Below are 26,297 nucleotides of genomic sequence, written 5' to 3'. Positions count from 1 at the left end.
GTGTGTGTGTGTGTGTGTGTGTGTATGTGTGTGAAAGGTTGAAATGCCTAACATCAGCGCCCACCCCAAGGGTTCTGGGGGAGGCCCCTGATGAGGTGAGCTCTCAGGAGAAGGGATGTGTCCTCAGCTTGAGCCATAACTTGATCCTCCCCTGCTCTGGATCTGCCAGTGTCCACACCACCAGTGCTGAGATTACAGGCGTTCACCACCTTGTGCCTAGGTGTGAACTCATGTCTTCACGCGTGCACACGTTTAACATTTTACCGACTGCACTATGTCCCCAGCCCCTCTACTAATGGGATTTTGCTCAGATACACAGAGCTTTTCGTCTTTGTAAAGGATCAATGGAGCCAATAGAAACGAGCCTGGAGAATCTGTTTAGCTGGGCAGTAAAGCCAGGTCTCCAAAGGGCTGGAGCCCTGGGACAGTTGCCGGGCAGTGGGGCTGAGTGTGGTTAGGGCTCCATCTGGGCTCTGGCCTTGAGGACAGTGGGATTCATTGATGCTTTTAAATGGGAACGGTGGGTGTTGGATCCCCTTTTCATTATTTCCTTTGCAAGGAACCTGATTGGCGTGGTAAATCAAGAGGGTCCTTTGAGGATGCCCACCAGCGTGAGGAGGACCAGATACAGGACAAGGATGAGGGGGCCAACGAAGGGTGATGATCAGGATGCCTGCAGTGTGCGGTGCACCTGAGTATAGGCTTTGTGGGGAGAGTCATCCGGGACTCAGCAGCCACGGTATCCCGGTATCCCTGCAGGCCTGGGCTCTACAGAAAGCCCCAGAAGCGCAAAGCGGTTTCAGTCACTTCCCCCATATGTAATTCGTTCAATGGAAGCTCACAGCTTCTCAGCTCTTACAGGTGCTGACAGAGACATCACAATATTGTGAAATGAGACGCCCGAAGCTGACTTCATTACCAGCTTACCTGGCGACGTAGCAGCTGCCTTAGCACCGACAGTTGGGTGCGACAGAGCTAAAATGGAACTTGGCAATTACTGCTCCTGCGAGGTTCTTGGTGCAGCGAAAAGTAGGTTCCATGGAAATCAACCTTAGTAATCACAGGGTTTAAAATTAGTTCGTTACTATTAAGGCTGCAGCGTCAGCAGAGGCAAGGGAGCAGGGGTGGGAACAGGTTTGGGCAGCCTGAGCTACTGTGGGCACACCTGCTCTGATGGTTTCCTTTTCAATTAGCTTCAGTGTTGGTGCCCTGGGATGCTATTGTTTCCTGCTCGACTCGCCCCTGCCTCTGCGTCCTCCGCCTTGGCGTTTCCTTTAGACCTTCAGGGGCTTTCCTGAGTCTCTCCGTGAGATGTGATCCATGAGAGCTCCACTCTGGATTCCTGAGCAGAGGAAAGAGCCATGAGACATGGCTGAACATGGCCGAAGGTTCCTTACCCCTCTATGGAATTTCTTTCCTCTTTGTCTCTGTTTCTGTCTCTGTCTATCTTTCTCGTGTGTGTGTGTGTGTGTGTGTGTGTGTGTGTGTGTGTTCTGGGGAATGTGGTCTAACTCAGATCTTCTTGTTTGCAAAGTAAACAGTTCAATGACTGAGCCATCTCCCCAGTGCCCTTCCTGAAGTTTCTGTGAATTGTCTCCTTGTGTCCCTATTTTGTAGACGAAGACAGTGCAGGGTCCATGTGTGCTCACGACTGATTCCTGGTAGGTCATGGGAAATCTCTGTCGAGTGGCCTGGCTGTGTGCTGGATCCTTGCCACAGGGAAGACAGAAATTCAAATGTGCTTTGAGCCTCAGTTTCCTCACCTGTGCTGGGCAGGTGTCAGGGAGAGCCTTGTATGGCGGCTGCCATTCTTAGCGGTAATGTTTATGAACCTCCTATTTTGTACCAGACTCTCCCCATAGGTAACACCTACAGACCTGTACACGCCTTTGCACACTAGCCCCAGGAAGGGGCTGTTATTCCCGTCTTCACATTAGTGAACGAAGGCCCAGAGAGGTTTCTGAACAAGGAAGTCTAGGGTCTGAAGTTTGAACCCAGATGAGCTGGCCCCAGAGCCAGGCTGTGGTGGTCCCTGCCCCTTACTCTGGGAATGACCTCCTTCTCCCCGTGAGCACACATCAAGAGCTGTCTCTTGGGTTTTAGAGAGGAGGGCAGAAATGGAAATGTCTTCCCAGCAGGCCACAGCCCCTCCACAGGAAGCTGAGTCATCTCTCGGCTGTGTCTCTGTTTTGAACCATAGCCACCCAGCAGCCCCGCAATCTGAAAACTAAGTATTTCAAAAAAAATAAAAAAATGCTGGGGGCCTCCAGGTGCAAGGCCCCTCCCCCATCCGTGCCAGCTGCAGCTCCCCCAGCCCGCCCTGGGTGCCTTGGCCATGTGTTCAATGCTAAGCAGAGAGCAGTGGGCCTGTAGTGGGGTTAACTCACATTCTGAGGTTCACCTTGTCAAGGAAGCCCCCGTATTTAACCTACTGGGGTAGGGGGATACCCATCCCAGCCCTGTCCAGCCCTGTTGCTGGCATATTCGAGGTGTGGAAATATGGCTGGGAAGCTCACTGTCACCTTTGCATGTGTGTGGGACCATACCCAGAATCCTGCCTCTCAGCAAGGGCAGAAGAACCCAGTCCAGTCATCCTGGCCTTGGCCCCATAGAGTGATGCCATTCCCCAGAGACAGGGTGTCAGGGGAGGATTTCAGGACTGGGAGAAGACTGTAAGAACTTCCCGGGATTATCCCAGGTTAACCTGCTGTAGCCTCTTCAAATGCACCCACTTTCTCTAACCAGATTGTCCCTGACTAACAGTGAGACCTGAGGTTTCTCTTGTTCGCAATCATGCAAAAGCAGCACGGATTGGTGGCCCCTGTCTGTAACCCTGGAAAGTGAAGGCAGGAAGGAGAATTGTGAGTCTGAGGCCAGCCTGGGCTGCAGAGTGAGACTGTCTCAAAGCAAACAAATACCAAAACCAAAGCAAAGCAAAGCAAAGCAAAGCAAGATGGTGTGAAAGCCAAAATGTGCCCAGAGGCTAGGGACCCATCCTAATGATCTCTGTGAGGACAACAGCCAGTCTGTTCCCTGAGACACTCAGCCACAGTGCCGTAAGTGTCCTGCACCTGTTTAAGGTGGCCTTGGCTGAGCGGTGGCATCTGCAGTAGGGTTTCGATTTAGGATATTTTCAGCTTACCGGGTATTTTTGTAAGTGAAGGAGTGCCTGTGCACCCTGATTCTGCTCCTTGTTCTAATCCCTCCGAGTGTGCGAGCGTGTGTGTGCACGCATACATAGGGGGTGACTTGAGCGTTGTCCCCAGGTGTTATCCACTTGGTTTTTTGAGACAGGGTCTCTCGTTGGCCTGAAACTCACTGCTTAGACTAATCTGGCTGGCCAATGAGTCCATTATCTGCTTGTCTTTGCCTCTCCAATGAGGTGGGTGGGCTTATTAGCATGTAGGCCTGTGCCCAGCTAGGATAGGTGGTTTCTAGGGATTGAATTCACATATTCATGCTTTCTCAGCAAACATGTCACCAACTAAGCTGTCTCCAGAGCCCTGTATCCCATCTTGAATGACAGCTGAAGCCCTCACTCCATGGATTAGCCCGAGGGCCTTAGTTTGAGCAGTCAAGATTTCATACCTATGGGTGTCCCATGTGAGCAAGGATGCCTTGGTGGGTGGAGACAGTATCCCGTTCACTACCTGCCTCCTCCTGGGAACCCTGCCCTGCACAGCGCGGTGGGCGGGCGGGCAGAGAGAGCAGATGTGTTGGGTGGCTGAGTGAATGGTGAATGACGACGAGAGGATTTTCACCTCCGCCCTTTATCTGCGATGTCACTCGCCAGATTCAGCAGAGTCCCCCGTTGCTGAAGAACACGTTTCCTGATGTTCAGTAAGATACATGTGCTCCTTTCCCCACGTCAACAAATGCTGCTTATTTTTCCCTGACTGCATAGCATTTTACTGTACGAAAAGTCATGCTTCAAAAAAAAACCCATCCTGTGGAGTACCTAATTTCCATGTTATTATAAATAGTGATACAATAACTACCCTTATCCACATGAATTTGACCCCAGACAGTTCTTTGTCATCTTAAGTTTATGTAAATATTCACTGATATCTTCTTTTTTTATTTTTGTTTTATGTGGATGTGGATTTTTGACTGCATGTATTGTCTGTACCATAAGTGTGCCGTGCCCATAGGGGCTAGAAAAGGGCACAAGATTGCCTGGAACTACAGTTACAGATGGTTGGGAGCCACCATGGGGTGCTGGGAATCCAACCTGGGTCCTCTGGAAGAGCAGGCAGTGCTCTTAACTACTGAGCCATCTCTCCAGCCCCGACAGATAGTTTCTTGTGGTGCCCTTAAGCCTTAATATGCTTTAACATCTTCAGTGCTCCTCTGAAATTTTTATTGGTCTTTATATCATACTTCACACTTCCTTTTCCTTCTGATGAGGACCATGTGCTTGGCTTTGACCTTAGAGCCATGGCTGTGTGCTCTCTGTCTTGAATGCCTACTAGGTATCAGGCCTTATCTAGGAGCTGGATCTAGAGATGACTAAGACAGTCCCAAGCATCTTGGAGATGAGAATCTCATGGGGGAAGACACACATTAAATACAGAAACATAACAGGCATGACTAAAGAGGCATGCTGTGGGAATATGGCTCCATGCTGGAGAGATCAGAGGGGCTCCCTGGAGATGAGAGTTTCTGTCCCTCCCAGTCCCAAAGAAACACACAGAGACTTACATTAATTATAAACTAGTTGGTCTGTTAGCTCAGGCTTATTATTAACTAGCTCTTACAACTTAAATTAACCCATAATGTTTATCTATATTTAGCCACGTGGCTTGGTACCTTTTCTCAGTAAGGCAGTCTCATCTTGCTTCCTCTGCATCTTGCTGGTGACTGGCTCTCTGCCTTTTCTCATCCCAGAATTCTCTTAGTCTGGTTGCCCCACCTCTACTTCCTGCGTGGCTACTGGCCAATCAGTGTTTTATTAAACCAATATGAGTGACAAATCTTTACAGTGTACAAAAGCATTGTCCCACAGGAGCTCCCTCAGGGTGGAAGCTCTTGGAGTGGATTTGGAAGGGTGGGAAAGTCTGGGGAAGACTGTTACCAGCGGAGGGAACAGCAGGAGAAAGGCTCAGAGTCACAGGAACTAGACCCTTTCCACCCCCATTCCACAGCTCCCTCCTGCTCACTCTGGGCACTGGCCCTTTATCACCTGGATTTGCTATGCCCTGGCCCTTGTTTGTCCCTGAGCCAATCATTGTTACCAGTGTTGACTGGTGGGATTCCCCAGAGCTCTTCTTTCTCAGGCCTGGGAACACTATTAGCTTTGGCAGCACCCGCGTTTCTGTTGCTCTGGTGTGTTCCCAAAACATCCCATCCATGTAACAGCATAGACCATAGTTTACGGCATCCAGCAAACATTACTCTTCCCATTCTATAGACTGAGAAACTGAGGCCCAGGGAAGTCAGCTGTCCCAGCCAGCAGAGCTAGAATTTGAACCCAGCTCCCTCCTTCTAGAGTCCATATTCTTCATGGAACCCTAATTTAGCTGTGTTTACATGAAATCTAATAAGATTACTAGGTAGTCCATAAAGCTTGGAGTCTATACATACTCAAGCCTCATTTCCTTGTAATGGGTAACATTGACCCCTTGGCCTAACTTTAACAAGAGTGATTAACAGGGAGATTTCCATGTTTGTATTTTGTTACGTATGTAACGTTTTTTGCCTGTGCAATAAAACAAAAATAACAGAAGTAGCAGTGGAGACTCCTCCTCCTGATCTGGTGCCCTTGACAATATGACTCCAAGTGCACATGCTTCCACCCCAATGCATGCATGCACACATGCCACACACATAAATATCCACGCACACGTGAACACACATGCACACATGTACATGCACACACAGAGAGTTCATATCCTTTGTAAAAACAGGACCGTGCCCTTCACTTTCTCTTCTGACCAGTTCCTCCGAATTGGCACCCGCAGACGAGCCCCATCCACCCTGGTTCATAGAAGGACGTGTCTCGTGTGTTCAGTCGGCTCGGGCTTCAGACGCTCATCCCACCTCCGGTTCGCATAATGAGCAACATTCTCCCGCGTGCCTGTATGAGGGCTGCAGGTATTGCCACAGCGTGGGTGCTCAGGAGTCTAATTGCTGGATGAAAGGTGTGCAGATTCCGCACCTTCACAGGTGCTGCCAATTTGCCTTCTCAAGGGCCTTCGGGTGCAGCAACTTCTCCCAAGCAGCATGCCTCTGAAGCCAGGGGTGACAGAGAGCGGGGCTGCCTTCTCTTCTGCTCCCAGAGCCCTGGCGTGGCGCTCCAAACATGTGGGCCCAAACTGGGATAGAAGATGGATTTGGATCAAAGAGGTTAAATAACAGGTTTTTCCGTTTCACCTTGTAGGAATGGGATGGGGGGAGGCGGGGGTGCCGGGCCTCCAGCCAATAGAGGGCCAAGAGTCGTCAGGAGGGCTTATAAAGCGTCTATTTCTGGCATTTTTTTTCTCTTTCTCTGCTGATTATGCAGCAGCATCTCACAGAGGCTGTCGCAGGCGCGTTCTCTCGCTGCCTGGGCTTCTGTGGAATGAGGCTCAGGCTCTTCTCAAGACACTGGTGCATTGCAGGTGCGTCTCTGCTGAAGGTAAGCAGCGCTATCCGCTGCTTCAGGGGTGGAGGTGCTCAGGCTGGCTCTGTAGGGCCAAGATGGGTGATGCTGGATCCTGGGTGGGGCCAGGCAGGAACTGGTGCCTGCCACGTTCTGCAGCGAGGATGCTATGCAGGGTCCAAGGGCCTGGCGATGGTTCTTCCTCTCTGATAAGAAATCTGCGTGCATTGGCTCTGCTGAATAGGATTAGCCATCAGTCTGGATGCCCAGGGTACTCAGGAAGCATTCATTCCTTCATGCGTTTCTTCATGTATTCATACATATATTGATGTATTCATTCATCTTGTGTTCAACTCACATATAGCAGGCCTCACCGGAGGTAGGTGCTTGTGGGGGGTGGGAGTAGATTGGGGCGGGGTCTTGCTCACTTAGACAGGAAGCTGTGAGAGCAGAGATGGTGACAGCCCATAAGATGTAAGGACCTAGAAGACCCTGGGCTGGAGGGTGGGAGGGGGTCTTCTGAGAAAGGGGTGTGGTGCAGCTATAGATGGTACCAGGAATCAGATTTGGGAGACTGGAGAAGCAATCAAAATTCTCCCCTTATTTACTAAAGGCCGCTTTTCCTCTTGTCAAGTAAGGATACAGGAAACCACCAGCTGGCCTCTCCATGGCCACCCTTTTGGAGACAGAAGCAGTGACAAGGGAAGGAGCATAGTCACGGCCCCAGGGGCAGACGCACAATGTAGCAGGTGAAAGAGGATCCTGTCAGTGGCATTTCCCAGCAGTCCCTAGGGAGGAGGCCTAGTTGGGAGGGGGGAGCGGGGGGAGGAGGGGGAGCCACGACTCATTGCTGTTAACAGTGCTATACCTAGAGCAGAAGGCCTGATCCTCTGGCACTCTCATTTCCCACAGCCATTGTTGGGGATCTGGTTTCATGCGTGTGTCATCCCAGCTGACAGCTCAGGCCCATGTCTCCTCGTGTGGAACATCAGGGGAGCATAGAGAGACCAGGAACCAGCATCCCTCAGGCCTCCTGAGAGCATCCTTCCTGGTCCCCATAGAGTCACAACAAATTGTCCAGGGAAGGTCTCGCAGTCTGCGGACCAGGGCAGGAATAGCTATGGGTGCCTGTCAAGCAATATGGCCTGGGTTAGTGACCACATTCAAATCCTAACTTCACCCTGAGTAGTCTGTGACATAGCATGGGCTCTTCAAGCTGCCTGAGTCTCGGTGTTCATACCTGCAAAGTGGGCGCTGGCACCTTCTCTGTGATGGTGTGTACACATATGTGTGTGTACACACAATCATACATACATCACTCATACTTAGGCTAGCAGCTAGAAGGACCTCCATCCATGTTGAAGGGATGGATGGCCCAGAACAGCTCAGCTGGGGAGGAGGTCGGACACTTGGTGGGACACGTGGTCTGGTGCAAGCATGTGTGTCCACAGAGCCTCCCCATGTGTCTAGAGTGGGAGGCACTGTGTTCTGGGTGGGGCTCTGATCACCCCCATGGCTTCCCCTATGGGGAAGGGAAGGCACTATGGGACTTGCTGTTCCTGGAACCAGAATTGACCCTTAGCTGAACACTTCTTACAGTTTCCTGAAGACTTGTAGGTAAACTGGTGTTTAAGTCTTCCAGGGACAGACAGTCACCAGCTGCTGATTGTCACCTGTGTGCTAGGGGTCTGGGCTGGATACAGGGAGTGGCTTAGAAGGTGAGAACTTCTTGCCAGGAACGGAAACTGGCTTGGAGCAGGTCTCCTTTCCATGGGATCGCTGTGTGACCTCAGATAGGTCACTTTACCTCTCCAGTCCTACAGAACGACAGGTTAAGAGGACAAGGGACAAGAAACGCAGAGCCTAGTGCTGTGCTTCATGAATAAAGATGTCACCCCTTCCTAGGGAAGGGGACCCAGGGAGCTTTGGGTGAGGCTCAGTGTCTACCGCAGACTGACATGTGACAGACTCCCACTGAAGGCTCCTATGAAGAAGGAAGGAGCATGAAGTCCGGCCATTGTATCTTCCCTGGCAAGCTCCTCAGAGAAATAATTCCAGCTGGTCCCACCAACGGCTCCTGTTCTCCCGTGCTGGTGGTCACTGGTGTGAGGGGCATGGTTAGAGTGGGCTTCCTGCTGGAGATTAACTTCCTGTCTGAGGCCCACAGGGTACTCCATGCCCTTCTCAACTGCCTTCTAAAGGAACCAGCCCAGCCTATCATTGCTGAGATCAGGTACTGAGGCGGGCGCCATTGGAGGGGGCAGCTCAGACCCAGCTGCGGCTGCCCTGTGACCCGACAGGGGCCTGAAAAATAGTCACAGGTGGGTGGATTCCTGCCTCTCTTGGACTCTGGGGGTCATTTTCGAGGGGACTACCACACCAATGACATCACCAGAGCAGCAATTATGAGGGGGGGGGAAGGGTATTTTGCTGGCTAGGAAGTCCATGTCACTTCCCTACATCTGAAGAGCTATTGAGGCTCCAAGGCCATTCATGGCCCATGAAGGATGTGAGCATGGGCTGAGCACCGACACCCTGCAGGGCTCATCCTGGAGGAGCCGAGGCTGGGGGCAGCCCTCTCTTGATTCACCCCTGCCATGCCCTTTATCCCACCCCTCTTAGTGACCCTTACTGCCCACTGGAAACTGACCTGGATGCAATCTGACCTCTCTTCCACCTTGTTGTAGCTAATCCATCCATGATGCTGGCTGTCCCTTCAAAGCTCCATCATCTGCCACCTGGGTGACTTCGGGAGCCTCCTGTCCTTAACTTTCCCATTAGAATCTGCCCTCCCTGCAGCCAGCTCAGTGAACTGCTTTAATGTGTCCGTCCCTGCCGTGAACTCTTGGAAACAGCAGGCTGCTCCTCCACACCACTGTGTTCATCTTGAAGCCTCCGCTGCCTGCCTAGGGATCATCCACTTCCACACTCAGGGGTTCCTGCTTCCTCTAGGATCTTGTCTGAAGGTTGCTAAAGCTCCTTCCTCAGCCAGGCTGCCCTGTCTCCTACTTCTTAAATCTTCAGGCTCCTGTGTTTCCGTTAGGTTTCCGTTAGATCCCCAACCTCCACTAATCTGCAGAGCGGGTCAGGATATTAAGGCTTTGCCAAAGGCCCCCCTGATTGTCTCTGTGCATGTTGTGGTCCCCCCAAGGATCTCACCCATGGACTATGCACCTTTATTTTCTTACCTGTTGGGCATTTCCCCTTGGGACGAACTCACATAGGCCTATGTGATGTGGGGAAGAATGCCCTGCAGTAGTAAGTCAGGCCCCATAGACAGACCCCTTCAGAATCCTCAGTCTGTGGTTGATGTGGCTGTGTGGCCTAACCTCTCTGAGTGTGCAGTGTCATGAGAACCAACAAGATGGCATGTATCACACATCCCTTTTCCTTGCCGGGTGTAATTATTCCCCTGGGACACTTGGAACATTTAAATGGCCTCTTCCATCAACTCCAAGCAGAGAAAACTTGAAGAGAGGTTAGGCACATTAGCCCTCGGTGGCCCCACACAGAAGAATGTGCCACAGGGCTCTAAACGGGGGCAAAAATAGCAGCCACCAGGGCACCCTGTGATGCGGAAGCCACAGAGGAAGCCACAGGCCCAGCGGATGCCAGCTGCCTCCAGGGGATGAGGTTGCTCAGAGGTGCTGTGAAGCGGCCCTCGCGCCTGCCCTTGCTGCTCCCTCAACCACAGCATCAGATAAGCCTGTGGACAGCTGTTGGCTTCCTCTCTGGGGAGGGCGATCGCAATATTGTCTGTGGGCGTGCTTTGCCTCCCATCCTCTTTCTGGCCTCTGCTCCCTTTCCCGGCCTGCTCTGCCTACCCTGACGTCCCCTTGCTGACCACGGTGACATCTGCACACTCCACATGAAGGCCTGGATGAAGCATGGAGGCTCCAAGGCTGCGCCATCTTGGCTGCTCTCCCTTCCCCCCACTGTCCATCTTTCTGAACTTCGTCCTAAAAGTCCAGTTTGGCTGGCTTACATGTTCTCCTCACCTGCTCACTGCCTCCCTTCCATGTGTGTTCAGCCTTCCAAGGTGCTGTGTGAGCCACTTGTTTCTGAATATTGATGGCTTCTTCAGCTCAGGACAGTGAGCCCCACTGCTACCTAGATGCCTATAGCAGGGTCTGGCACCAACCAGATACTCAATAAATATTCTTTCAGTTCATGGACACACGTGGGTATGAAGAACCATCAGGGACACCGGAAGAGGCCAAGCTGGGTTTGGTATGTTTTCAGGGGCTTTAGGACTCGGGCATCAGGATTTTATTAGCTTTGAGCACAAGTCCCTGCTGACCCTGAAGTGATAGATGTCTGGGTCCAGACCGGGTTCTGGAATCCCATATTATACCTTGCAAGAGTTGATTTTTAAAGTTGTTAGGAGTTTGACTTTGTTCATTGGCTTTTGAGAGAGGATCTTGCTATGGAGTCCAGGTTGACTTCAAACTCTCCATTCTCCTGCCTCAGCTCTCTGTGTGCTGGGATCACAGAAGTATCACTGTGCCTGGCTCATGTGTTTGGCTTTGGGACCACACTCCTCTGGCTAGACCCAGCTCTCTCACTTCTCAGCTGTGTGGCCACCGCCTCTGCCTCTGCATTTCAGTTTCCTTGCCTGTTCAGTGAGTAATGATTCTTCTGATCTTGATTAATTTGCAGGATTTTGTATCAGTTCTGTGAAGTCTTTCCTTTGTAGTAGCAGGTCAGTAAGAGGCTGTTCACTCAGAATGTATTAGGCTGGGCTATGCCTCAGTAACAAGCAGCTCCCAAAACTCAGTCATTTATCACAAGGATAATTTATTTCTATTTATTTATTTATTTATTGGATTTTTCGAGACAGGGTTTCTCCGTAGCTTTTGGTTCCTGTCCTGGAACTCTCTCTGTAGACCAGGCTGCCCTCGAACTCATAGAGATCCGCCTGCCTCTGCCTCCAGAGTGCTGGGATTAAAGGCGTGCGCCACCACCGCCCGGCGGATAATTTATTTTTAATATTATATTCACCCCCATTACTCTCTTTTACCCCTCCCACTCCTTCTTCATCTCAGTGAGTAGTATGGTATATTTTTGTGCCTCCCACATGCTCCATGGCAGTTAGCAGAGAAGTAGGTGTCGGGCTCTGCCCCATGGAGTCACTCAGGGTGAAGGTCAGTTTTGTCTCCCTCTAGAGTCCTATGACTCCTGCAGAGCCAGCCTGGAGTTCCTATGTTTGCCGTTCTGCACTTCCATAAGTAGAGACCATTTGTTTCTGCTCCTAGTCCATTGGTCTAAGCCAGCACCATCATAAGGGGGAACCTAGACCTAGGATCCCAATGTTGAACAGAGAGGAATGAAAGACACCGAAGCACTATGGTCAAATCTACCATGGTGGGAGCATCCTTCCTGGCTGTCTCTGGGCAGAGGCACAGTTAACGCACAGCCTGAGGGAACTTACCCAGTGTTGGCTGAAAGTGTATACCCTTGATACATCCGTGTCCTGATCTCTGAATCCTGTCACCTCATGGCACAAAACAGGCTTTGCAGATATAATAAAGATAAAGACCATAAGTTGTGGGGATTGTCCTGGCTTTCCTGGTGGCCCAGTCATTCTAGGTAGCTCCTGAGAGAGATGCAGAGCAGGGGAGTCTGAGGCGGGAGATGAAGCCAGGAGACAAGCGGTGGGCCTTGTGCTTTGAAGGTGAAGAAGGGAGTCACAGGCCAAGGGATGCAGGTGGCCACCAAAAGCTGGGGGTGCGAGAAATGCATTTCCCTCTGGACCCTCTGGAGCTGCCTTCCCTGACATGGTTTGAAGCTTGAAAGATGAGCTTGGGACTTCCGGCTTCCAGAGCTATGAGAAGATAACTTGTGTGTTGTTGTCACTATTTGTTTGGCTTTGGTCCGTTTGTGGTTTTGCTGGGGATAGAGCCCAAGCCATGTACCACTAGGCAAGCACTCCACATCGGAGCCCCCACCAGCCCGTGTGGTTTTGCACTAGTCAGTTTACAGTGGTTTGTCTGGGCAGCTCCATCAACTCCGACAGAGCATGCCCACCTCTGTGCTCTCACGGGGTTCTGTGTCCCCTGCTCTGCCTGATACTTCAGCCTCTTGGGGCTGAACACAGGAGGGTATGGGGCAAGCTGGCAGCCAGATCATGTTCAGAGCCCAGGCCAGTCGCTTAGAGACTGTGAGCAGGTTTTCTGAATTTCAGTCCCCAGCTGTACAGTGAACGATCAGGCAGATGGTCCCCTAGCAAGGAGGGGCTGGAAGCGGCAAGGGACAAATGCAGAGATAATGGTACTTGGTTCAACTCAAAAACTTCTTTATCGGAAGCCTCTGATGGGCAGAGGGAGCAATAGGCCTCTGTGATCAAACCTCGTTTTGTAAATATACGGCCAGCTCCTTTGGCCCTCAAACCTGGCCTGGCTGCAGCATGGCTCTGCACATGTAATACAGCCCCGCTTGTGTAAATACTCACCTCCCGATTTGCGAATGCAAATGCATTTGGCTTCGTGTGTCACTGTCTTGCTCTTGCTCTTCTGGAAGCCAACCAAGAGGATTCTGAATTCTGGAATAGCATGGGTTCTGGCTGGTAAGGAGCTCCGAGTCTTGCTCCCTCCAGCCCCACGGTGCCTGGAACCTCACACTTTGTTCTCAGTTTCCCAGTAGCCCCACATCCTCTCTGTCCCCTGGGGCTAAGTTGGGTTCTGCTGGTTCAGGGCAGAGGTTAAACCCCAGGGCAGGAAGAGCCCACACATGTAACCCTTACTGCTGTGGATTTAAAAGGAAAATATCCTTTTCTTTTGAATTGTCAGAAAAAGAAATAAAAAGGAAGTTGTGACCAAGGAAAGGAAATTAGGGGTTGCCACCAGCATGAGTCACCCCCTTTCTGTCCCCTGAGTGGGGCCTTTGCCCTGCTTCATTCACCCCTGAGCCTCTCAGCACCAGCTCTGCAAAATCCTGGGGCTGTGCTGCTTTTATTCTGGCTGCAGACTTCCTGTTCTGGCCATCAGTGTGTGCTTCTCCTTCAGAGGCATGGTTCTGCTGTTCCGTTTGCTACTGCTACAGTTGCTGGTGGTGATGGTAGTAGTGGTGGTGGTAGTAGGCGAGCGCGCACGTGTGTGTGTGTGTGTGTGTGTGCGCGCACACACGTGTGTACGAGTGTGTGCATATATATGTGTGGTTAATCAGTGGTCCAGACTTCAGGTGTCCTCTTCAAATGCTTCCCATCTTCTCTTTTGAGACAGGGTCTCTCACAGACAGAACTGGCACCAGTTTGGCAAGGCTGGCCAGGGAGCTCCAGAGATCTGCCCATATTCATCACCCCAGAACTGGGATTACAGGCATGTGCTGCCATGCCCAGCTTTTTATGTGGGTCCTGGGGATCAGATGCAGGTCCCTATGCTTGCAAGCACTTTATGGAGCAATTGAGCCATCCCGCCAGCCCCTGCTTACTGGTGTAGTATCCAGGGTTTCTTCTGTGTGCACACCAGACAGAATCTTCTCCTAGCCCCACCCTCGGAGCACAGCTGTTTCTGCTCATTCATGGGCAGACTCATCTCTTCCCCAGGACCATTTGCAGCTGCTCTTTCAACCATGGCTCAAATTCTGGCCCACTATGTCCATTCCCTACTTGTAGCCCAGTTGCTCCTTTCCTTCTGCTTTTCTGTCCCCATGTCCCTTCCACCCTCCTGCCACTACCACTCCCAATCTTGAGTGGGCTCTTCTGTCTTTCCAGCTCCCAGGCCTGGGGATGGCTCATCCCCAACCCCCCCCTTCTCATCTTATGTCCTCATCCCCTTCACCTTGCCCACTCTGCTTCCAGCATGGACCCTGTCAAGGCTCCAGCAAGCCTGCCACTCACTCTGATTTGAACTCCTGCTTCTGACCCCACCATTGGATCCTAAGCTTCAGGAGGACAAAGATTTCTCTGTACCTCATAGATACTGGGGTGTCCTTGAAGCAGTTAGGCAGTGGGAGGAGGGAATGGCTTCAGATATAGGCAAGGGTCTTGGGTACTTTCCCTTGTCACCTAAAGACATTTGTGTGTGTTGTAAAATATGCTAGTTCCACAATTGCTGGCTTGGTCCATGTGCATTTCTCCATTGCCACTTAAACAAGCACACGCTCCCCCCTTGCATTCATTTCTTGGAATGTTGCCTCTCGGCGACTTTCCTGTTTGAATCTCATGTCTTTTTGTCTAGCAGCATCTTGCTTTCTGTCGAAGTTGACGGAGCCATTTCTACATCGTATATATTAACCGTCTCGTCGTCGGTGCTGATATTTTCTTAGTCTGATGTCCTTTTCATTTCAGTTTTATTGCGTTTCCTTCCACAGAAGATATTAGTGCGTGGATATTTGAACATGTCAATCTCTTCCTCCGTGGTTGCTTCAAGGGCTGAGGAAGTTGCCGCGCCTCTGCGGATCTGATAAACACAGTGTTCTCTCCTCTGACTGTCCCCCTCCAACGTGGCTTTGTGTACTTAACTCTTACCCCTTCTGCCGTGCTTGAGGTTGGTGGCTTGCTGTGGTTATCTACTTAACGTTCCCAAACAGGACAAGCCCGATGTCTTGGGTTTATTAAATAATTGGTCTTTATCTCTTTGCTTCCAAAAGGAAAGACTAAATAAAGGAGTTGTTATGAGCGTGACTTTTGGCGGAGTTATGTGTTGGCTTTGCCACAGTCCTGTTGTGTGACCCCGCAGCCTGCGGGTGATATTCCACTACCTTTCTCCTCCGTAGAATGTCATGTTCCCATCCCCTCCCCCCCAAGGGTGTCACAGGGTCAAATGGGATTGTTGTGTGAAGACTGTCTCATGGATCCTAGCACAGAGGGATGCTGTTTCCTCACCTCCTTGGGCTAACTTTCTCAGTTTGCTCCTCTGTTTTGTTGCTGTAAAGTCCTTATTTTGGGTCTGGGGAGATGGTTCAGTTGACACAGTGCGTAAGTTCTTGCCCCGCAGTCACGAGGACCTGAGTTCAGATCACTAGCACCCTTGTTTACAAAGAAATTAGATGTGTTGGTACACACCTGTTGGCCCAGCACTGAGGAGCCTGAGACATGGGTCCCTGAGGCTTGCTGGCTACCTCGCGGAGCCATGGCTTCAGTGAAAGTCCCTGTCTCAAAAGTTAAGGTAGAAAGCTATTAAGGAAGAGACCACCATTAACATCCACCCCCAACACGCATGCATGCACACACATATGTGCACGCACACATACGTGTTTAATTTTTAATTAAGACTTATTTATTTTATGTGTATAAGATAACACCTATATGAACATATGCGCATCACACGCGTGCTGGTGCCTGCAGAGGTCAGAAAATGGCATTGGATCCACGCATGTTCTCATTTTCTGTCACTGCCACCTTGCTTTGCCAGCTGCTCTGCAGAGTGTCTCACCCTCTCACCAAAGCGAGCTCCCTGCCCCTGCTCTGTGAACAGTGATGCAAGCTTTCCTCATCTTTCTCTTCGGTGCTTGTTGGTCCCATCTCTCCCATTCTGCACTGGAAACCACCTCAGTGACTGGGAGACAGTCACCATCCCTTAGTGTGTGCGCGCACACACACACACACACACACACACACACACACACACACACACACACCAGCTTTCTCACTCCACCCCCAAGCGGTCTACCTATGAATCACTCTGTCTCTATATGACAGATGTCTGTCACTCGCATTTGTATGGCCAGTCCCCTTCATAGTGCTTCTTGCTTCTAAAGGCCAGGATGTCCTGAGAGCCCTGGGCTTCCCTGGAGATCTGGCTGTATTTCAGGTGCCGCCTTAGAGCCACACCTGGCTTACAACATCATAAATGCTCAGTTCAAGGCTTGGGAAAGGCCTTTGAGCTCTGATAGGAATGGGGCAGTATCTAACATGTTCTGGAGGCACACACAGACTCAGGGGATCCAACACTGTGATGTTAGTAACTCCTGATATGATATTGCCAAGAACTGAGGGGCCATCTACCAGCCTTGCCCCTGGTTGTCCTAGCAGAACGCAGGGAAGTTTGAAGTATTTGAAGTTGAAGAAGTTTGAAGGCCTGGACACCTCATGATTTCTCCTGAACTGGGCAGCACAGTTGAGAAGAAAGTTTAGAGTAACTCCTAGATATGGGCTGTGCTGTAGACAGTAGTTTACATCTCTGCTTTCTGAGGGGAAAAAGCCTGTTAAGACAGCCCCCCACCCCCACTGCTTCCTTAGGCTCCAGGAGAGAGCCAAGATCTGGAGCATAAGGGTTCAGTAGTCAAGAACCCAGGGGTGGCCCTCGGCCTGGAAAGTTGCCCACATGAAAGGAGGAAGCTAGCCTCTCTAAGGCATTGTGTAATGCTGCTCACTGTCAGGTATGTGGCCCCATTTTGTTTCCTCACTAAGTAGTGTTGGCTGACCTTGAACTCAGAATTCTCTGGCCTCAGGCTTCCCAAAGCTATTTGCAGCAGTAAGCAGCCACACCTGCTTCCAGTCTTGTTTTACAGGGGAGGAATCTGAGATTCAGAGAGCCAAAATCCTCGCTCATAACTACACAGCAGTCAAGTGCAGAGGCTGAACTTGAACCCAAGTCTACAGACTTTCGGAGATGCAGCCGGTACCCTCTCCACGCGCAGGCAGTCCAAAGACAGATTGTAACACAGCACTTTAAATATCTACCAACGGTGTTTACAAACACGTGCTCCTCTGTTGGTGCTGGATAGCGGGAAGGGATCCTGGCATTTTGTCTTTGTTGACTTCGGGGTTAGACGCACAAGTGGCAGGTTCAGGTGACCTAGAAAAGCCTTTCTAGGTCGAATTACAATTTCAAAGGACTCTCTCTCTTTTTAAAACCACCCTGCGATCCAACACTGAGCACTGTCATTGACATATTTCCCATCCAACAATGCCAGCTCTTTGTGGAATGATTGAGGGGCTTGTTTTGCAGCACTGGGCAGAAAATATCTTGCAGATCATCTGCCGCTCATTGTCTCAGCCCCACCCCCACCCCCGCCCCCCATCACCACAGTGTCCCACCCTACAACAGGGCTCTTGCGGCTTTTAGTTAATTGTCTCTGGCACGGATCTGTTCTGGGACTGGTTCCCAACCGCACACAAGATAGATCATTGTCAGGCACAAATATTGGCAGTTCTTGGCAGCCTGGGGCTCTAAGCCGCTAACCACAGCCCGTCTCCAGGGAAGGACAGGGCAAGAGCTCAGAAGGGACTTACCTTGGTCACGGGAGCCTGGTTTCTCTGAGTTCAAACCATGTATCTCCTATTTCTTAGCTGTGTGGTCTTGAGCAAGCTGCTTCACCTCATCCCTTGGAGCTCTTCATCCCTTTCCTGTAGAATGGAAGCCTGGATCCTTATGGTAACTTATCTTATGGGTTTCAGAGGATCCAGTGAGTTAATGTGGGCACGTCAATGCAGCAGGCTCTATGGTATTGTTATGCAAGTTACTTAACGTGGGCATAGGATCCATCCAGTTCTGTAGGACTCAGACACTCATCTTACATGCTCCTGGTACCTTCCAGTCTGGCATCACCGTGGCGATGGTTTCGGGTGAAGGAGGAAGCCTAGAGCTAAAGGCAGGCCTATTCCTGAACACAGCTTTTGGCTCTCTGACCTGGGACATCTCCTTAGGACCATCTTGGCTCCTTAGTCCTCTTGGGACAGGCTGCATATGCCCCACTGCGGCTCCTCCTTCCTGGCTTCCCTGCCGCGCACCCCAGAGAGCTTCCACCTATAGCTTCTCATCCTCAGAGTCTGTTTCCAGGGAGCCACCTAGATGCTGAGGGAACTCTGGCTTCTAGGTGAAAATCTATGCTTACTTCATTCACTTTTATGTGACATAAACATCTTGGAGGGGCTTTGGGGTCCTTGTCACCCTGACCTCCAGGGTCTGAGTGTGTACCGCTTAGGCACCTCTGCCTGATGGCGGTCCTGCCAGGACAGGTCTCCTCCATCCCTCAGCACTCCAGATAGAAGGAGGAACTTGGCTATTGAGCAAGCACACACTTAAGGGCCCACAGAGTGACCCACAGGGTTTGTTTAGTCTTTCCAGACACATATAAAGATACGGAGAGAGTAGAAGACTTGTCTATAGTCACTCAGCAAGCTACCGAGTTGCTTTTTTCCTTGGAGGAAGTCACCGGATATCTTACCTTAAAAAGGTTCCCAGCATGTGGGACGTTGGGGGTGGGGCAAGTCAGTCTGGCTTAGGTGTGGCTTCTGGATGGGATAGTGGAGAAGCTGCCTAGGGACCAGATGTGTAGGAAGAGATGGGAAGAGACTTGCTGCAGCGATACAATCCCAGGATGCAGCCAGCTTGGTGCTGGCAGGAGCCTGAGCAGCCCTATTGCAGAAGAGAGCCACGGACGTGTTGGTTTGTAGTGTGAGCCCAGGCTGGGTGGTTGGGCTGGCAGGGAGATGGTCAAGGGCTTTGAGGACTACTTCAGGGATGTTGCCTCTTAACGGACATTTAGTGGGCAGTAAATGTCTAAAATCCCAGCACCTGGAATGTCGAGGCAGAAGGATTGCTGTGAGTTCAAGGCCAGCATGGGCTACATCGCAAGACCCTGTCTAGAAACCAAGAAACAACAAAAACTTGGAGCCTTCCTCAGTGGAGGGTGATTTGGCTGAAAGCGGTGATATGGGGTCTGGAGTGAAGGGGCAGGGATGACGATCAAGGGTACCAACTGCACTGTGAGGGTTGGGGGTTCCTAGCTTCCCTTCTCCCCATTCTCAGAGAGGCCCCCTGGCATAGCTTAGGCTAGACCGGGGAGACATACAGATCCGGCTGGGAGCAGCTGAGCACACATATGTTAGGACTCCCACGGAGGAGCCAGGTGGAAGATCACCAGGTCCTAGGCCCAGTCTGATGGGTTCCCAGCCCTGCCCCTTGGGCAACCGCCTCTGACCACACCCTGACCTACTTCCCAACCCTGGCCCCCTGCAGCCGCAGCCAAGCCTGCAGCCCCCTTGGCACCATTCCCCCTCGCAGCGGCCAAATGAAAATGTTTGTTGAAAACAACATGTGCATAATTAAAGCTTAATGAGCGCTTGTCTGTTCGGAATGTGCAATTAGATTTATAATCGGGGACGGGAGCGAGCTCCAAATGGCTTTAAATGGAGCTGAGAGAGAGGATAATTTTTGCCATAAATCTGCGGTAATGTACTCGATCTGCGAGGTACGAGAGGCAGCACCAGGCCACCATGCTATGCCCGTTGGGCAGCTGCAGCTGAAGAAGGTGCTACGCTCGGACCCACCAGTGGTATTGGTGGAGGGGGCTTCTCTGGGTTAGAACTGGAGCACCCACCTGCAGGCCAAGAGATCTGTCACAGAGCCAACTGTGGGAGAAAGGAGCCTCTGCTCGGTCTCCTGCTCTGGCCCCAGGATGACCTGGCCAGGCCAGACTCACCCCATCCTGTAAAATGGCGGCAAGGCAGAGCCCTGGATTGCAGCACGGTTCTTGGCTCTGTTTTCTGCTGCATCCTAGAACTCAGAGCGCATCGTAAGACGTAAGACATTTGTTGAATGAATGAGTGACTCTGTCAGCCTCTTATCTTTTGCAACTCTCTCTCGATGAGCCTCTGTTTCCCCATATTGACAGAGAACTGGATTCAGTTACTGCTGATACTGAGTCTCCACTGTCCAGAGCTCTGGGTCTGGGGCAGATGGTGGATGGGCATGGTCAAGTAGAAAAAAGTGCAAATGGAGCTGGGTTGTAACTTAGTGACAAAGCATCTGGGCAGTATGTGGGAAACCCTGGGTTCCGACCACCAATGCTGGGAAAACAGAAACACATCAAATGTGAGACAAACCACATAATATGGTTTTGAATATCCTTGTAGCCACATGCAAAGGAAGTAAAAAGAGATAGGCAAAATTAACTTATTGTGTCTTCTGGTTGACCCAGATCAGCTAAAGGATCATTTCTATTTGTAATCAATATGACAATATTGACAGAGTATCGGACATTCTTTCTCTCCTAGTGCCTTTGAGATCCGATGTGCGTTTGGTACTCAAACGCTTCGGTGTTGACAAAACACATTTCTAGGAGGCTGGTGAGCAGTCAGGTGGGAGGTGGAGGTGCGGTCCACCTTCCAGAGGAGCCCGGCACCTGGCGGCCATGGTACCATTTCCATCACACTATCTCTTGATGGTTTTATTGGCAGAACAAATGCTACCACTTCTGTGGGCAGTGGGAAAAAGGGTCCCCCAGTGGCCTGGGGCTGTGGGCTTGCCTACAAGGCCATCCCCAGACCCTTGTTCCCAGGCTATGGCCAAGACTTTGCCTCCCCTCATAAACCAAGAAAACTCAAAGCAGAGGGTGATGAGGTCACCTGCTTTGGTCACACAGCTTGCATGAAATTGAGGTGGGAAACCAGTGTGACTTTTATTTTTGAGTTTTTTTTAATTAGTATAAATTAGGGATACTTAATGAGTTCTAACATGACATTTTCACAATGACGTATTTGACAGTGTTCGCTCCCCGTTACTCTTTTATTTCCTCTTTTCGTACTTGCAACCCCCGTCCTCTTTCTTCTCTGCTTCCATTCTTTTCCCCCCTTCTGGTGAGCTGATGAGTTTAATTAGGGTCACTTACAGGAATGTGGGAACTTACCAGTGGCTATACCACCGAAGAAAGTGAGCTTTTGGGGGTTCTGCACAGCCTAGACATATGACTCAGCCTGGGTATCAAGGCTGTGTGATCATAAGTGAAACCCCTAACCTCTCTGGGCCTCAGTCGGAGTGTTGGATTTCCAACGTGGGTACCATTAAGAACAAACACCCAGAATTGTGCACAGCAGAGCAGAGGCATCAGTCAGGAGGCTGATGTCATTGGAGGGAAATCAACAGTTGTATTTAAGAAGCAAAACAAGTTATCATGTAGGAAAAAAAAAATCACCCGATAGCCCGACTTTCTTACATGTTTTTTTTATTGGTATTAATTGTTTTTTGATAAACTTGGGAGACTTCAGAATTGCATCCATTTGGTCATTTGCTTTCTTACATGTTTTATGTCAGGTTGTATGCTATAGGCAGACATACTTAAGACCTCAGGACTGGAATGGAGGCCCCTCTACAGAATTCAACCAAGCTGTTTAGCTAGAGGTGGCCGATAGCTTTCTCTGACCTGTAAGAAAAGGTTCCCAGCACTCCTCGCGATTTGACTTGCTTCATCTCAGTGGTGGCCATACCCATTTTTCAGACAAGGAAGGCAAGACTGAGTCATAGGCTAAAAGTAAACATGACATGCGGGTGAAGAATGTGGCCTGCCCAGCGTTTGAACCCTGACAGCCTGGCAGCTGTGTCTGGATGAGCTGTAATTGCACTTCTCCATGTGGTGGTGGGCCTGGGTTTGCTCAAGTCTGAGGGTTCCCTTAGTTAGGCCAATTCTCCTCCATCTGCAAAGGCCTTTCTCAAAGTGTGTGTCTCCTGAGATTTCCGTGTGAAACCAGGCTCTCCACGCTCTCAGCAGAGCCCAGATCACAGCGGCCACACTCTGTCACTGTCTCTTGCGCTCAGCCTCGTCTGAGCAGACCGACCAAGCGTTGTCACAGGCTGCATCAGGCCTGGCAGGAGCAGCAAGCCGCTTTGATTATTTCTCTTCAGATCACCGCAGGCACATTGTCTGGTGCCCCGTGACTGGTTGAGCAGAGAGAGCTGTGCATCCTTCATCTTTGACCTGTGTCTCTGTGCAGAGCGGGGGATCAGCTGTTTCTTCACAGCTGCTGCTTTGGTACGCAGGATCAAGGCCAGATTTAAAAGTCTTTGCTGGCTCAAGGCAAGCTCGCAACTACCCTGAATCTCACCTTGTTCATCTTTACAGTGGGGCAACCTTGAAATTTCTAGGGGATTCTAATGAGATACCCAGGCGTAGCTCTGGGTCTGGGAACGTGGTCATTAGCACACGCTCACAACAACCTGGATGTCATGTTCCTCCTCTTTGTCTTGTCAGTTCCTACGCATGACCCCTACCTCAGCACTTCTACTGAAAAGCCTTCCTTCCTGCTTTTCTTCCTCTGCTAACCTAGTCCTGTTACAGGCGTCTAAGAACACACCATTGCTTAGGTGTGCAATGAGACGTTATGCTCACTGCCTTGACTTTGGAGCTACAAGTCAAGCTGAGGCTGGTATTTGCATGGTTTGGGGAAGCATGGAAGCCTAGACGAAATAGTCAGGAAGAGGACGTGTTTGGGCTGGCACCGTGACCCAGTTGTGTCCCTGAGGCTGCTGAAGTAGGACTGTTATTGGCTGTTTGGCTCTCAGAGACCAGTCAATCCAAAGCTGCCCCTGGCGGGTCAAGATGGGCTGTCAACTGGGTCGTGGGCATCTGGTGTGGCTTAGAGTTGGACTGAAGCCAGCTGGTCTGTCATCTGCAAAGCCAGGGGAAAGGCAGGAGGTGACGAGCCATCGCTTATCCACTGGACTGGCGCCTTAAGTCGGGGCCATGTCTGATCACCAGAACCTACCTGGTATCTAGCGCGCTGTTTGAACACAGCAGGCAAGCACTTAAATCAGATCTTAGACCAGGACCAAGAGTAGGGGGAGGGCAGTCCTAGGAGTGCGGGGTCAAAGAGAAGGGACCGACCGTGAGCTGGACGGGAAGCGCTGCGCTTCTCCGAGTAGAAGGAAAGAAAACCAGAACGGGTGGGATGTAAGCAAGCCGGGCAGGTTGGGGGAGTCAGGGATGTGCCTGATGGCCTCAGCTTTTCAGTGACACAGGAGACAAGGTCATCAGTGAGATGAGAGGATTGGGACCGATAAAGGGATATGTGTGAGCTTATAATTACAAAGTTAGATAAGTCATTAAGCAACTGTTAGACATAATTAACATTTTAAAACACTGCGTTACTGTATTGCAGACATCAACTGCCATTGGTATCTGATTGCTATCGGATGTCTGATAAAAGATATCATAATTGTCACGAGATAGGAATAATAGCTTTTAAAAAAAAGTGTGTGCATGTGTTCATACATGCTCAAATTCGTGTGGGCACATATGTTTGTGCGGGTGCACAGGCCCATACATATGTGTGCATATGGAGTCTTCCTCCATTGTTTTCCATTTTTATTATTTGAGTCAGGGTCTCTTGAACCCAGCGCTCACTGATTTGGGCCGTCTCGCTAGTCAGCTTTCTCTGGAAGCGCCCTGGCTGCACCTTCCAAACACTGGAGTTACAGGTGGGCCTCCTTGCCATCTCAGCATGTATGGCGTTTACCCTGGCTCTATGGATCTGACCCCTGGTCCTTACAATCGCACGGACCTCCTCAACCCCTCATCGCTGTTTTATAGGTAAGAGCAATGAGAGCAAGAAAGATGAAGTCCAAGGCCACCCAGCTGGCATCCAGAGGCAGCAGCGCCCAGATTCCAACATCCCTGCTGTCACCAAAGCTTTCACAGCCCAAAGCTGACCTTCCTGGGACAGAGGCTTTCGGGCTGGACTCAGAAGTGTGGAGTTGTAGTGCTAGACTCTAGGGTGGAGTGCATAGACAGATCCCCTTCAAAGAAACAGAACTCAGAGAGAGTTGGGATTCAGGGAGCAGAGACGTGGAGAAGAGTGTTGTGGGCTTGCAGTGAGGTAGAAGCAAGGAGTCAGACAGCAGAGGCCCTCACAGCACCCAGGCCAGTAGTGTCTAGGACAACAGCATCTAGGATAGTGTGTTACAAGGCTCAAGACTTGTATAGAGACCAAGCAGGGCTTGTCTGAGGAACGAAGAGACTGACAAACGATGCCAGAGCAGAAAGCTCTCGTGGGTGGTCAGACTGGGGACGTGTGTGTAGGTAGAAGTTCAGAGTCACCCAGGGACCTTGAGCTAGGCCTGGGTGCCGGTGACATCTGTTATGATTAGAGACTGCTGGGGAAAGAATCAGTCCGTGCCCATGATGTCAGTGGTGGAGGTGCCTTCTTGGAAGTGGTCATGAACCAAATGGGAAAGCGGCCAGGGAGAAACTGCCAATTGGAATTTGGGGTGACTTAGCTAAAGATGAGTTACCGAGGGGTGGTGGCGTACTGCAGCGGTGAGCACAGTCTTCCTGTTCAGGGAAGGTACAGAGTGGGGAGGACACACCAGACTCACCAGCCCTCTGCTAATTCACTCATGCAGTTTAGCCTGCTTCTCCCAGGCACCCACTCACCCCTCCATGCTTCCCAGACTCCCACCCCCCCATTTGTCTGTCTTCTCTGCCATTCCAACCGTTTTCTCAGAAAGAAATCGAAGAAGGCTTGGCAACCCCTCCGGGCAGTGACCTGCTCCTCTATCTACCTCCGCCTTCTCTCATAGGAGTCTCAGCCATTGCGTCTCCAGTTCCGCCGTGCATGTACCACGCGCTCCTCTGTCTTTCCCTCGTCTCCATCACACATTTGTTCCTCGAGGTGGCTTTGGAAACTGCGGGGTGTCGTGCAGCGGACCCTTCCACCAAGTAGCTTTACCTGTGAATGTTCATTGCAATGAGTCACTGGCCTGGTTCAAGGCCTCTGGCTTCTGTTACACCATTGATACCGGACCCTCACCAAAAGTCCTCTTGGATGTAATGGGGTTGCCCAGAGTCATGGAGATCCTGAGGCCGTGCTTCTGTAGGACCAGCCCCTTCTTTCTCTAGCAGCTCACAGATGGGGTAGATGTTGGGGTGGGCCAACTCAAGGCCCTGGATCTGGGCTCTGCTGGGCCTTCCTACCCCAAAGGGGTGAGGCCAGCTCTCCCATACCCACACCACAGAGTGGGGCAGCTCTCCTGTGCCCGTGTCACTGCTGATGCTGCAGGTCAGTGAGGGGTGGGACCAGCTTTCCAGAGTGCTCAGGCGAGAGAGGGGTGGGGTCAACTCTCCTGCAGCCAGTGAGGGTGGGGCCGGCTCAGCTTGAGGACAGAACATCAACATATCCTCAGATGGCAGCCCAGACCACAGACATCTGCATGGCCTTTGGTGGTAACACGGGTTACAGACATCAGCACAGACTCTGGCTACGGTAGGACCCCAGACCCAGACCCTTTGCAGTAGCCCAGGCCTGGATATGACCATGGCCTCAGGGGGCTGTGCAGGGGGCTGTGAAGGCTCCTCTCTCAGCCTGTTTCTCACGCGTCTCCAGGTTCACCTCTCTCCATGGCACAGGAACCACTCTGCTTCTCTTTCTCTCCTATCTCTGCCATGTAACGCTATCTTTCCCATCTCCCCATTGCGTATTTGTTCATCGTAGCGGTGCTTGTCGGGGTGCGTGCTTGGGTATCTCCCAGCCACCTAGGGCCCCTGGGGCCGGAGTGGAGGTCCACCACTCCCTTTTGACTCAACCATCCCATCCATAAATCCCAACCCCATCTAGCCATCCATCCATCACCCAAGGATCAGTGAATGAACAGGCAATCCTTTCATTCCCCCACTTCACTGATGAGCCATCTGATCAACAATTAATAGGTTAATGTTAATTGAATGTTGAAATCACATTATAAACATACTGGGATAAATAGAATACATTATGAAAATGAGTTTCCCCTGTTCTTACATCGCGGCTACTAGAAAAATGTAAATTACTCATGTGGCTCATATTTCTACCTTGTACTATATTTCCATTAGACAGTGAGAATTTATACTGTCCGTCATCTGTCATCCATGTATCCTCCATCCTACACTTCTCTACCCATAATTCCTCTACCCACCTATCCATCCGTCAACCATCATTCACCTGTCTATTCCCCTGTCCATCATTCATTCATTGGTCCTTTCTTAATTGATCAATCAACCAATCCACCTATTATCCATCTATCTA

At 50.9% G+C, this 26,297-nt stretch overlaps 1 protein-coding gene across 10 annotated transcripts in view; it reads left to right on the top strand.

Annotated features, from left to right (window-relative positions):
• The window catches only part of Tox2 (TOX high mobility group box family member 2), a 117,631-nt gene that overhangs the window by 17,320 nt on the left and 74,014 nt on the right, over positions 1-26,297 (top strand). For 2 of the 10 annotated variants that reach the window (XM_005362971.3, XM_026787188.1), the window contains exon 1: positions 6,482-6,616. The exons of 3 other annotated variants lie outside the window; for them this stretch is intronic. In XM_005362971.3, coding sequence (XP_005363028.1) covers positions 6,497-6,616 — 120 coding nt within the window. In that variant the 5' untranslated portion in view covers positions 6,482-6,496. Of the gene's footprint in view, positions 1-6,072; positions 6,094-6,202; positions 6,346-6,481; positions 6,617-26,297 lie in introns of those variants that run through there. 5 more of the 10 variants (XM_026787182.1, XM_026787181.1, XM_026787186.1 and 2 more) reach the window with 5 other exon arrangements.

The sequence above is a fragment of the Microtus ochrogaster genome, linkage group LG8, assembly GCF_000317375.1.
Source record: "Microtus ochrogaster isolate Prairie Vole_2 linkage group LG8, MicOch1.0, whole genome shotgun sequence".
In the NCBI taxonomy this organism is placed as follows: Eukaryota; Metazoa; Chordata; class Mammalia; order Rodentia; family Cricetidae; genus Microtus; species Microtus ochrogaster.
This window is presented reverse-complemented; position numbering and strand designations above follow the sequence as displayed.